Source organism: Schistosoma haematobium, chromosome ZW, assembly GCF_000699445.3.
Source record: "Schistosoma haematobium chromosome ZW, whole genome shotgun sequence".
Classification (NCBI taxonomy): domain Eukaryota; kingdom Metazoa; phylum Platyhelminthes; class Trematoda; order Strigeidida; family Schistosomatidae; genus Schistosoma; species Schistosoma haematobium.
The window spans coordinates 43,588,541-43,601,755 of NC_067195.1; the positions used below are offsets into that span (position 1 = coordinate 43,588,541).

The 13,215-nt window shown below is 30.4% G+C and overlaps 1 protein-coding gene across 1 annotated transcript in view; it reads right to left on the reverse strand.

Moving 5' to 3' along the window:
* Positions 1-1,570: 1,570 nt before the first annotated feature.
* Positions 1,571-13,215, reverse strand: part of GRIK1_3 (Glutamate receptor ionotropic, kainate 1) — a 44,370-nt gene continuing 32,725 nt past the window's right edge. The window contains exons 12-18 of the mRNA XM_051211480.1: positions 12,996-13,157; positions 12,011-12,191; positions 9,388-9,605; positions 7,834-8,056; positions 4,984-5,252; positions 3,942-4,311; positions 1,571-2,374 (exon numbers count right to left, since the gene is read on the reverse strand). Coding sequence (XP_051071544.1) covers positions 1,959-2,374; positions 3,942-4,311; positions 4,984-5,252; positions 7,834-8,056; positions 9,388-9,605; positions 12,011-12,191; positions 12,996-13,157 — 1,839 coding nt within the window. The 3' untranslated portion in view covers positions 1,571-1,958. The remainder of the gene's footprint in view (positions 2,375-3,941; positions 4,312-4,983; positions 5,253-7,833; positions 8,057-9,387; positions 9,606-12,010; positions 12,192-12,995; positions 13,158-13,215) is intronic.

Consider the following 13,215-nt stretch of genomic DNA (forward strand, 5'->3'; position numbering starts at 1 on the left):
ACTATATTTAGATTTTTTCGCGTTACTGACTAATTTGCAGGTTATCAAAAATATCACTCCTGGCTTTCAGATATTTGAAGTTGAAGTTTTTATATATTTATTTTGGTATAAATCCCATCTAGCCAAAATTTCGTACTTTCTGTTGTAGTAGAATACTGTTAACGTTAGTAGGGTAATTAGGAACCTACGTTATCTGTGTGTAATCTGTTTGGACAATATATGTGCAATTCACTAAACACACGTGATTCGTATTATTTTTAGGACTAAGGTTACGTTTTCTTTATCCTAGTCTTTATGCACCAAATAACTTTTTTCATTCGTCCTATAAACATTTACTGGCCGATTTTTAACGACAAAAGTGTTAACACCAATCACTCATTGCTGATATTCTATTATAGACAGAAATCAGTCTTCCATTCCATTTACTCATTATTTATCTGTCGAATAGGCAGAAGAAAGAGATCTTTATTAAAAGTTGTTCTAACATACAAAAAAAACTACCAACTGTCTCCAAAGTAGAATTTCACATATTTCTATGAAATACTTTCAGCTGTAAATCTTTTCCCAAAATTAAGCTAAGTCATCTCTGTTAGAACATAATGAAACTAATTTGAATAAATCTCCTGACGTCATTTATATACATAGCAGAGTAAATATTACGGTCTTATTCTTAAAATTTATAAATCGGTAACGACCTATTGACAGCTAAGCATAATGTGTTAATAAATACAATTTATGCTTCCGATCAAGTGAAATAAATCTGTTACTGAAATAGGTTCTCTAATTGTTTAAGTATCCGTGTTCGCTAACAAATGTTCAATCTAATATAACGTTTTTTTGTTGTTGTACAGTTATTGGGGTGTTGTTTTAGGTGGTTACAATGCCAGATTCAAATTCCAGTTTGGTTTATGAGGTCAACTAGGTTTAACATGAGAAAAACATATACTTATTTAAGACATTCGATGATAAGATCCTGATATTATGACATAAATTAATTAAACAAAACCTAACTATTGGATTACTACAACATAATGACACAACAAAAACAAGCAAACTGAAAAAACTAAAGGTTCGGATTTTAGAACATTTACAAGATGATTCTTATGTAAAACTGATAAGCACTGCATGGTTCATCACCTTTTAGATAATAATTGTTAAAAAGAACCAATTAGAAACATTAAAACAAAAAATAACAATAGATGTAAAATAAAAAAACTTGTATTTGTTTTACGAAGATTTTACATCATTCATATCAACTTTTAACAAACTGGGCATATGATTTATTTAATTACTGAGTTTCTGTGTACAGTCAAAAAATGAAGGAACTGTTCAATGTGTAGTGACAATTTTGTTATTTTTACCATTACCAGTTTTTGCTAAAGAGAAAACTACTAGAACTAATAAAACTGTGATTAGTTTTATTGTGATTACAACCAGCTTTGTTATTTAATAATTTTAAAAAAAAGATGAATGTAAAGCAAGACTGCCACTATTACTATTCTAACCATATATATATATATATATATATATATATATATATATATGTATATATATATATAGTTTATTTGTAAACCACTTAATTTATTCATAGCAATGGAACAAAGTAGTATTAAACAATGAGTAATATATTAGATTAATATTTCCAGTATACTAATAAATAGTACGTTTGTTTTAGTCATTTATCTTAACAATTAACAATAATTCAACGGCATTTGAATTATTTGGTTACGTTTATTAATGTGTGATTGTAGCAAAGAGAGTTATAAAGACAGAACTCAATGTTCAAAAGTTGTTGACTAAAGCTGAATGTTTTCCTACCTATTATTCTTTTTCACATCTTATACTTTATGCAAATAAATTTATAAATTAGTGAGTCGGATAAAAAGTTGTGGAGAAGTTACAAGTGTATCGTTTATCACTTTGTAAGATACTGATACTTATAGTAATATTTCCTACACTTAACATGAAACCTTCTTAAGTTGTACATCATGCTGACTACCGGTATGTGTTTTTCCAGGTCCTGACCAGTTATCTGATGTTCTTGATTCTTGTTCTGCTGAACCAGTTTGAATTTTTGCGTGTCCAAGGCGAGGAACTACATTTGGTGATGCACTTGCTAATATTGGAGCTGGACCAATACGCCATTCTTCTGTAACTGGTTCTCTGTCAAATGAATCAATTTGTTCGCTTAAATGAGAAGAATGTAAAATATGTTGACGTTGAGGATATTCCGAATCATCAGGACCAAAATAAGGAATATGCGTCCGGTCACGTTGAGGCTGAACCATTACATCATGGCTTGTGTCAATGTTATCCAGAGTATTCTGTTCTACAAGACGCGAATCGGAGTAGACTTTGGGAAACTCTATAGTTTCTAAAAAATAAGGAACAAAATATAGTTTGTATAGTGATGAAAATAATGGTCCCAATTAGATAAATAGATTAGAATATGTAACCCTGGAAATATAACTTGAACTGCCAAAAGGCATTCCTAGCATACTTTATAAACTACAATCCGATTCGGATACTGTGTTTATTCTTAAACTCTTGATCGGCCCAGTTGAGTGCATGGAGAAGATACAGACTATATAGGAATTTGTGTTGCACATGACCAAACAAACCACCTCCAACTCATACTTTGTTACAGGTAGGTAGATTGATCATGACATGACCATGTATGTAATAACTTTGTTTGGGTGCATTATCCACTTACTCATAATAGTTAAGCTAGGTCTAGATATAACATGAAATACAACTGTGAGACAACCGGGAACATGACTTGTTTAATCTGTTTATCCCAAAAATGACCAGCTTACTATTTGCAAAGTATTATCTTGTAAACTGAATAACTTATTGTATTGAAATTAAGTTATTCTGTTTCACTGGAAGTAACTTCACTGATTTATCTTCGAAACATAGGTATTATATTTGTAAAATCTCAGCAATTCTTCCTACTTAATGTATTACATTACCTTGGCACTTAAATACTGTGAAAATATTCATTCATATTTAGACGAAGGTTCTTACATACTAATTGTTAAGTTCATTAAAACTACTAAAATGGTTGTATTAGTCAGAATATATTATTATCTTTGTTTGTATTCGCGTTAATTAGAAGAAATTTCAACAAAAAAAAACTATAGCATATATACAAAACATCTCTGAGGATCGCTTTGTCGATTATAGTTTTAAAAAAGATTTTGAGGTATAGTGCCTGTTATTTAAACATAATCTGACTGAATAATTAACATACTCTAAGTATAAAATAAAATACCTTGAAGATTCAGAATTTGCAATATGCACTGAAACACCTAGAAGTAATCAGGATGAGATTAGGCATCGTCAATAATTAGATTCTAGGATCCGTTTTTGTTCTGTACAAAATATTCATTGATAGATTTTCTATGTTCACAACTGTATTCATAATGAGGACCGGATCGAACACCTTTATACAAACTTTAGGCATATAAAGTCTCCTGTTTCCCACAAATTAAACTTTAGGTTTAAACTCTGAGTAACACTAACATGTATTTAACTAGCACTCAAATAACAGAAGTGGTAATTATCCATAAATACATAAAAACAAACTTTAATTAAAGATAAATTTGAAAGTAATTTCCAACAGGATAGTAAATCGATCAGAAAACTAGGAATAAACTGAAACGTGTTCAAATCTTATTTGAATTTTCCATTACATCAAACTCGGAAAGTTTAGATTTCCCTCAAGTAAAACACCAAGCAACCAATGGTTGGTATCATGCCAGATATATTGCCGTGAGCGACACTGAGGATTTTCAAGATAACATGAAATGGTTATTCCGTGCTTCATAGTTCTCAATGTTTTTCGAAAACATTCCAGTTTATGATAATAAGTAACTCATAAACCAATAAAAGAAATTAACCACTTTATCTAAGTGGAATTAAAAACAATAAGCACGTACGACCATTATAATCCTGTGTTCGCGTATATGACATAGATGGTGTGGCTTTCTTTTCACTATCACCCACCACTGGAGTATGCTTAGACTCTGTTAACATTCCTCGAGATGACAGTGACTGATTTAATGACTGTAAAACATCTTTATCTATGTGGTTTTCATTCATTACAGGCACTGAAACTGGAGCTGGTAAACAAGGTGCATACGCTAATGAAGCTGAAAATGATTGTTTCTGTTCACCTTCACCACTGGACAAACAATTGAGTGACGGTGGTGGTGGTAGTCGCATTGCATCCTCAGCTGCTTGACTACGTACACTAGAACACGCCATTGAAAAGCGGAAATCTCGAGCGATTTCTTCATGTAAACTATGCTGTTTAACATTGAAAGAATGTAAGAACACATGCAGAATAAATAAACACAGAACAAAGTGAATATTAAAAATTAGACCAAAAATAGAATAATTTAGTGAGAGAAATGATTGTGTTAAAATTATCAGCACACAGCCGTAGAGCACTGTTGGCAGCAGTGCTTTCATGACTTAGTATGACTACAATGAATTGCAGCTACTAAAGCGATGAAGACTAATATGATGAGGAAAGATTAAACCTTAAAGTCATATATTATTCTACTGACCAATGAGTGACCACAGAAACTGATATCCTCCAATAGTTTATTATATGTTATCACTTTCTTTGTCTTAATATTTTATGTGTGAGCACGTTATTTTATTAGAGTATAAAAACGTCTTTTGGCTAACGATCTGGTCCTTGTATATCAGTTCACGGGAATGATGCATATATATAACTCATTTTCAATGAACTAGAAATAATACCTGGCTGTCTCGAAATGATCATAAACTGAAGATGAATTCGACGAAAAATAAATAGAGAAAGCCTATATAAACTTGATACTGTTGCGTTTAAAATAGCTCCTGTGGATTACGGCCTATGCATTCAACTTTGTACATAGATAAATTGCATGTAGAAAGGCATCAAATATTAACCAGAAGACAAAACGATCAAATACATTTTTAACAACCAACCTTTTTGGTAGCTACACGACGATATGCATTACATACAAATTCCAATAACCCAACTAGCAATGAAACGACCATACCGATAAGTAACATAACAAAACAGCCACCGACTTTTTCAACACCTAATGAATTTGCATCAGAACTTTTTGTTGGAGATGTATCACATGGTTTTTCAATATCATGTTTTCTCCACCAATAAAACTTCAATTGTTCTAATACTTGTGATTTTTGTAATTTTAATATAGTTTCAGAGATGGGATCTCTGTATTTCGATCCTGTTAAATTGAAAAGGAAAAACAAAAACGTAGAAGACTGATAAAGAGAATCACCATGTAACATATAAAAAAACACAAAGAATAATTAGACGACATATTATCAATAATAAGTGAAGGTAGACTACCAGTTTTTATACAGATATATTTATATATATTAAAGAGGAAAAATGTTTTTGTAATATCTTAGTGAACGAATTTGAAGTGATTCCAACATTTCGCCTGGCAATCCGGTCAAGCATCAAAATTGTCGAATATAAATAGTTAAATGGTTCTCTGGTGCACCGTATACTAACATTCCTTGAAAAGCTTGAACCAGATTGTCAAACGAAACGCTGAATTTACCACAAATTCATTCGCTGAGATTTTACAAATACATTCTTCCTCTTTAATGTCTCACATCGACGCGACGCCCAAATACTGTGGAACTATTCGATCAAATTTAGACCAAAGGTCTCATATATATATTGAATCGACTGAAAAATTCACAGGTATAACTCAATCAAGAATGTGACCTTCATATTGTCAATAACTTTATATTTTTTTATTAGGGATTGAATGATAAATAAACCAACTGACGAGTACAGCAGAGAATATGTAAATACACAGCGATAATTAATCATAAAGACATGCAATAACAGTACATTTGAATTGGACTAATCCTGAGTTGTTTTTTTTTTATTACGAGATATACAACAACAGTGTCAAAAGGAATTTCTTTATTTTGATGTAACTTTCATACTGGACCTAATGATAAACTACGTTTATTGTGATAAATAGATATATTCTTTAAATATTCAGATTAACCGACTAAACTAATAAAATAATTTACCCGTAGTAAATGAAACAAAGTAGTCAACTGTGAATGTAATAAAAGGTATATTTAGGTGCAAATTTGTATGGGGAAAACGGTGTGAAAATTTTACATTGGTCACTGAAGTAAACGAGAAGAACATATCATTCATCCTTGAATAGTTTCAGATTTAAAATATATTGATATTATGATTTATTCAGTGATATTACATCAGTTCCACTTCGATGGATATCAAACTTCAATATTATGATATTTTAGTGAAATACGTAACCAAAATAATGGTGATTCTCACGTAAGACACTACCAAAAAGCGAGACATTGTAGGTAAACAAATGCCAAGTATAATATCTTTGAATCAATAAACCATATTCTAATGATAACCTGGTTACTTAATAAGCACAAATTTGTTACTTAAATAATCAATTTATAGAGACTCCTCTAATCCACGAGAAAATATTCATTTGATGAGTTGATACCACTGGTAAAAGCCTTTGCGTACTTAATACTAAGTGGCAGTCACTTAAGAATGAATTGAGTGTACTATTCGTACTGTTCAGCTAATTATCAACAGTGTATATCTACAAGATTAAAGTGCATTTGATACTACTAGTTATTTTTAATCCATTATTTTTAAAGTCATTCCAATGAATCTTTTTGAACAAGTTGTATGAATTTTAAGAATACTGATTTAAGTCACGTAACAATTCACAGATCAAACTAACTTTACCTTAATGAGTAAAAAATCTACAAGTCAGTTATCTGTTTTGTCGTTGAAATTACAACTACCCATAGTATTATTAAAAACTTTGAATAATGTATGAATAACCGTAGGGAACTTTTTAATAAATTATGTTTTCATGAAAAAATGTAGACGTTGTCAAAAAAAAATAATGTATACGTTCATATATAATGACTGTCTGGATCTTCCCATTGATGTTTAGGACTGAAATCGATCAGTCTCTTAAGACATACGTGCGGATTTCCTTGAGTCTGCCAGAGAGTCACAAGCATTTTAAGCAGAGATGGATGGTGGCTAGCAGTGGAATTCAGGACGCACCAAATAAGATTAATCATACACAGTCCTAAACATGAATGGAAAGATCCAACCAATCTGCATATGTGAGTTAAAATTCACCGTAATGCATAAGCATGTGGCTATCCAGACTCAGTAGCTAAATGGATAGCGCGATGGCGCTTGAAAAGAACAGTAATGGGTTCGAGTCCTTTAGTGAATACCAACTCCGAGATGCAGGTAGATCTAGGTGACAAGTCCCAAAAAGAACGGAATGAGTGTTCTGAATTCCATTACTAGCCATTATCGGTCTCTGTTTAACATTAATTTATGTAGTTTGCACTAGTATTCACCTGTTGAGCACTATTCTGATTATGACCCATTTAGGTAGCTAGAAATAAAAAAAATTACATTCTTCCTTGAAACTTGGTGAATCATAATGAAAGTAATCTGATCTTTTAATTGTTAATATGTATGGAATAATTTACTAATAATTTGGTTAAAATACGTTCGTTATTTTATTATACTGTGTGAGTTCTGTCAAATAATATATAACGTAATATGAATTTTAATTTAAAATCTCGATGCTCGATTTATTATACTGTACAGAATGATTTAGTTAAGTTATATTTCGGGATCAAACCTTTCTCAACACTGATATTGGTTTATTGAAATAGGTTTTTCATTTAATATTATAGATTTGGACGTAGATACTCAACTTTATAAACGATGACAGAAAAATCATATAATCTTCTCACCTTCTGGTAAACCAATACCATAACCTTTGGAATCTAGGAGTCCACCAACCTGCATTAATTCACAGTCACGTTGAGTATAATATTCATTCATTGTTGATTCAAGTAAGAAAGCGTATTCTTCTCGTTTGACACGTTTGATTGCCTCCACTGTATTATTCATTAATAAACCTTTCTGTGAACTCATAAATTGCCACATACGTTTATAAGTGGAAAAATTTGACTCCTATCAATTGAAATACATGAAATACTTCATAAATAGAGAAAGATAATTTGTACATTAAAAAGAAAACAGTCTACTCACAGTTTATAAAAAATGGAAATAGGTGAAGCAGTTTGTACAGTTCATGGAATATGCTCATAATGATTCATCGCCACTTTCACGACAAATCTCATCAACCGATGAAACACAGAAATAAGAATGAAATTTTAATCTTCTTACTGTAAAAATGAATTAAATATTTTCAAATTTTGTTACAACCCATTTTATACGTTAAACAACTAAATTACTCTCAAATATTCAGCCAGTATATAGTAATTTTTGAATAAGTTTATATGCTCTTAAAGTAGAGATTAGCAAATTTTCATAAAGCCAAAATTAAACTTTTAGGTTTGTAGCTTTCGCTCCTTTTTACAACTGGTGTTTTTATAACCCTAGACATACTTTATTTACATAAACTACGGAATCGTGATTGTTAGCTTATTTTTATGAATATACAGTTATTTTTCTATGAAATTCTGCTTTTGGGTGATATATTAGATTTTGATGATAGATAGTTGTCAAGTGCTTACTACATGCATCAAAGAGCCGATTTAGTCCCTCAGAATGCTAAACGAAAACAAAAAATACATTTTTAAGGTCATGAATGAGTTATGTTATTAAATTTATTCTTAAAATATAATCTTATTCGGAAATTCTCTTGAGATTTGTCCTTAAAAAGTGACTTTTCCGAACAATACAGTGATGTAATGGAGAAGATATGAAGCTCAAGTAAATGCTTTTGAATTTAATGAATTCTCTCAGATAGTTTACTTGAGGAGTTTTGACTGTCGTTCTGAACAACATCAATTCTTAGTTCATGTAAAAGTGAGCTTCATAATTGTTACACGAGCGTTAAACCAGTTCATTTTAGTAGGCATTTTAATTTACGTTATCTCTATTCACCCTTGAATATAATGTTACCAAGAACGAGAATGAAAGTTAAATATGACTATAGGATATATAATATTAAATATCAGGATGCATGTTTTGCACACTAGTTCACTGGATAGATACCTTAATTTTACTTCTATTTGCACACTAATAGGTTTCAAATTAAAAAAACACGTATCCTACATTTTAATTATATGAAGTAGATCATATTTGTAACAACGTTTCCAGGACTTATCTTGTTTTCTGAAATGAAAAAACATTATTTTACATTTGTATATGCTATCAACATTCAATTATACAAATTTATCTCCACAAAATATGCAATCTTGAAATTTTCTATTCAGTTGACTTTACTAGAGAAAATAATAATAATAATAATAATAATAATAATACCGTCGACAAACCTCAAAAAACGCTGTTGTTGAACCACCTTGTATTGAACCATATTTAATTTTTGTCTGTTTCGCTAAATCTTCAGCATTTTCAATTGGAGCAACCATACGTGCAACTGTTAGAAAAGCAGCTAAATTAGCTGTATATGATGAGATGACAATAAGTGTAAAAAACCACCAAAAGCCAGCAATAATACGAGTAGATGTAGCATGAGGTAAAATATCTGAGCCTTTAAATTTATAAAAAGAAGAAAATGGGGAATTTTCAAATCATCTCAATAATTTGGTAACTTTGTAAAACAGAACGTGGTTTTCATACATTATTTTCAAGTCATTTCTTCTTCACATATTAATGCTCGATGGCTGAATGAAGAATCCCAATATTTAAGTAAATCAATCACACGAAAGTGTGAGGGGAGGTCATTTTTCACGGATAACGATATTGAGGTAAATGGAGAGGGGTTTGAACCTTCAATCCCGTGCATAAGATTTTAGTCCTTTAATCACTAAGTTATTAATTGGTGATAATCAACACATATACTGCAAATTATAATGTGACTTAAATGACCTTGGTCCTATTCGAGCATTATCCATAGTCATACATGTAATTGCTTATGAAACCAAGCCGTTATAAAATCAGTCAACTAACGTTAAATATGGTTTCAGCAGGAAAGTAACACTAAATAAAAGTTGAATAAGAATGACAGTGCTGGTTACTTCATAAAATGCAAATACGCTAGTAAAAATGTCTCTGGAATATACTCCATTCAGAATCTTGTAAAAGCACAGCGACTAACTGTTTATTTGGCTTAAATGATTGACTATTATGTCGACGTACTACATAAAAATTAGCTTCAAATGTTGACATTTCCCTCCAGCACTTTATATAAAAAAAGTCATATTTCCATCAAAACAATAACAAAAAATCCTGTGTACATTACAAACTTTCCCACTTTGAGGGATTGATCAGGTGAGTCATATATATATATATATATATATATATATATATATATATATATATAATTCAAAAATTCTTCACAGAAACCTCATATATATATCCATAGTAGTTGTCAAATTAATTGAATCAATAAACGCTTTTATAAACTAGGATGATTACTATCTATAAACGTTGATCTTTTCCCGTTGTTTACACTCAATAATTTACTTTACATTAATGTCTATTGACGATAATATTATCTATCTTATGACTATAGGCAAAATTATGTCATTTACCCATGGTGCACCTAATCTAGAATTATAATAGTGGGATTATTTTTAGAAAGTTATAGCGGCTCATTTTATTATTTATGCTAGTTATGATAAAAGTGTAAACTAACTACGGAAATAGTGTTATTGCTCTTTAGGTTAGGGTATTTGATAGACAATAAATAGTCTGAAGGTCACTATCTTTCACAGTTACAACATAGTGAAACTGTCTTTATTGGGATGATATCAAAAATATGTATTTAAGGAAAACCATGGTGAAAGTATAAATTTGGATTGAGGAGTGTGGGGGAAAAGTCACTTACGTTGATAATGATACTACAAATATATCCACAAATCGAACCACTTTACCGAAGATTTATGTATTGTATAATACAAATCGTTTACTTAATCATGTCTTTATTGATTATGATGGTACTTAATATAAAAATGAATGAAAAGATGATTCAATATGAATCAAATTTACTGAAATTTCGAGGAAGGATATACTTCTTAGATTTCAGCTGTCCGACAACTGATTAGTACGGAAATGGATATAAATAGTACGACTGCTTGAAAATTACAAGTGATTTATAAATGTTTACCGGCATCTACTAGCAAAACTCATGATTTCTCAATGTTTTTTCTTTGTATTGTGATTGAAAACCGTCGTATTAAAAGTTTATTTAAGGGTATGTATGAATGAATACAAGGACTGAAAAGCTCGAGTTAAATAAAGAATGAATGCACCCACACCACAACGAGCTGTTCTGAGATATGTCACCCAACATTCCGAACTAATGAGTATGGTTATCATGCCGATCCTAAACAGGCAGTGTATGTTCAATTAATCAGTTAGCTACTCAAATAATAAGAATTAATTCAATTAATTAGTTTTAGGGTTCTTTTTACGTGTAAATACTGATGAAAACAACTATCTAAATAAATTGAAGTAGATATAACTAGGTTGGAACTTTGGACTCTGTGCTGAAAAATATGAATCTTCACACATGCTCAACTTTTAATCAAAACTGGTTCTCAAAGAGAGTAAAATATTTGACACGACACTATGTATCCCTTTTTCAACAGTTCGTCTCTCATTTCTTATTGATCGATTCAGAAAACAGTCAATGTTATTGCGGAAAGCTGTAACCATTAGAAGTGTAAATGAGAAATCAAATTGGTTGGATGATTATTAATGAAAAAATAGAACTGAAAAAGTTTTTTGAGTAAGTACTATTCATATACATATTATTTATTCTTCTTATAAATATCTACTTAACTAAGTTATATTAGAGTTTTATTCAATGTTTCTTTGAAAATAATGTAGAATTATTCATATATTCACAGGAAAGTGAAAATCGAATCGCATTTTACAAATTAAAACAAAAATGGCATTTTTATCATGGAATACATTAACAATATCACTAACCTTTTTGCATTAATGAACCAAATGTAAACCAAAGACTATTGGATACGTTGAAATTATTTTCGACAACATCAGAATCCACAATACACGGATGTTTTACTTTCCATTCATATGGACTAAATCTGGCCACAACAAATAACACTAAACTAACCATGATAAGTGCAGCTAAAATATAACCCCATACCTAGTTCAAATTATTAAATACAATGCAAAATTAAGATTGTATTCACTAGAACAGTCTTGTTTTATATGTAAAGATAAATAGATGTTTGAATATCAACGATTCATTTCCAACAGTACGAAATCGGTCCTCTTCAGGTACATAGATTAGATAGAAAACTATTGATAATCATCAGTATGGTGATTTGGAGACTGTAGCATTTTCATAGTTGAATTCACGAGTCAATCTAAGCTACATCATCATTGTAGACTTGGAAGCACTGGATGGCTATTGAATAGCTGCTTCATTATAGTTTGAGACTATCTAACAAGACTATCTGGCAATTTAAGCTAAAGATTTTAGATTTGTTAATAGGCACCATGATCACAATTATTGAATCACATAATTTTGGGAATTTGAAATAAACTACAACCATTTATAAAATGACATCATTGAATACTTATCTTTATTTATGTGACACGTGAAAGTCAACAGACGGTATTGTATTGTGTTATATAAATTTGACATTAAAAATAGCTTATAAGTCCCAAAACCTTATAGAATATCCTTCTTTAAATGGTTCAGACTATTTAAATGTTCTTTATTTTCCAGCAGTAATTTACCTATGACAAAACTTATTTTCTTAGTAATGTAATGATTCTTCTATAACTTACATAAACAGCTAATATGTATTACTTCCAAACATATCGAGAATAAGTTTAACTAAATGATCAATTAGTCGTAAAAGAACACATTTGAATTATATAAGGCAAAAAGCAAATCTTTAAACCTGGTATTTTTTTAAAAAGACTTTCAGCTAAAACTTACTGGTGGCGACAAGGGTGTTAAGAAAGAAAATAAATGTGACTCTTTATCTTCGGGACGTTTATAAATAATACTAATTCCCAAGTACATAAATGGTGTTGTAAAATCAATAACACGTTCACGGTCATATGTAATTGTAAATGATCCAACAGCTAAATCTGCACGCTAAACGAAAACATTAATGATTACAAATAATGTAGTTATGACAATACGGTAAAAAAAC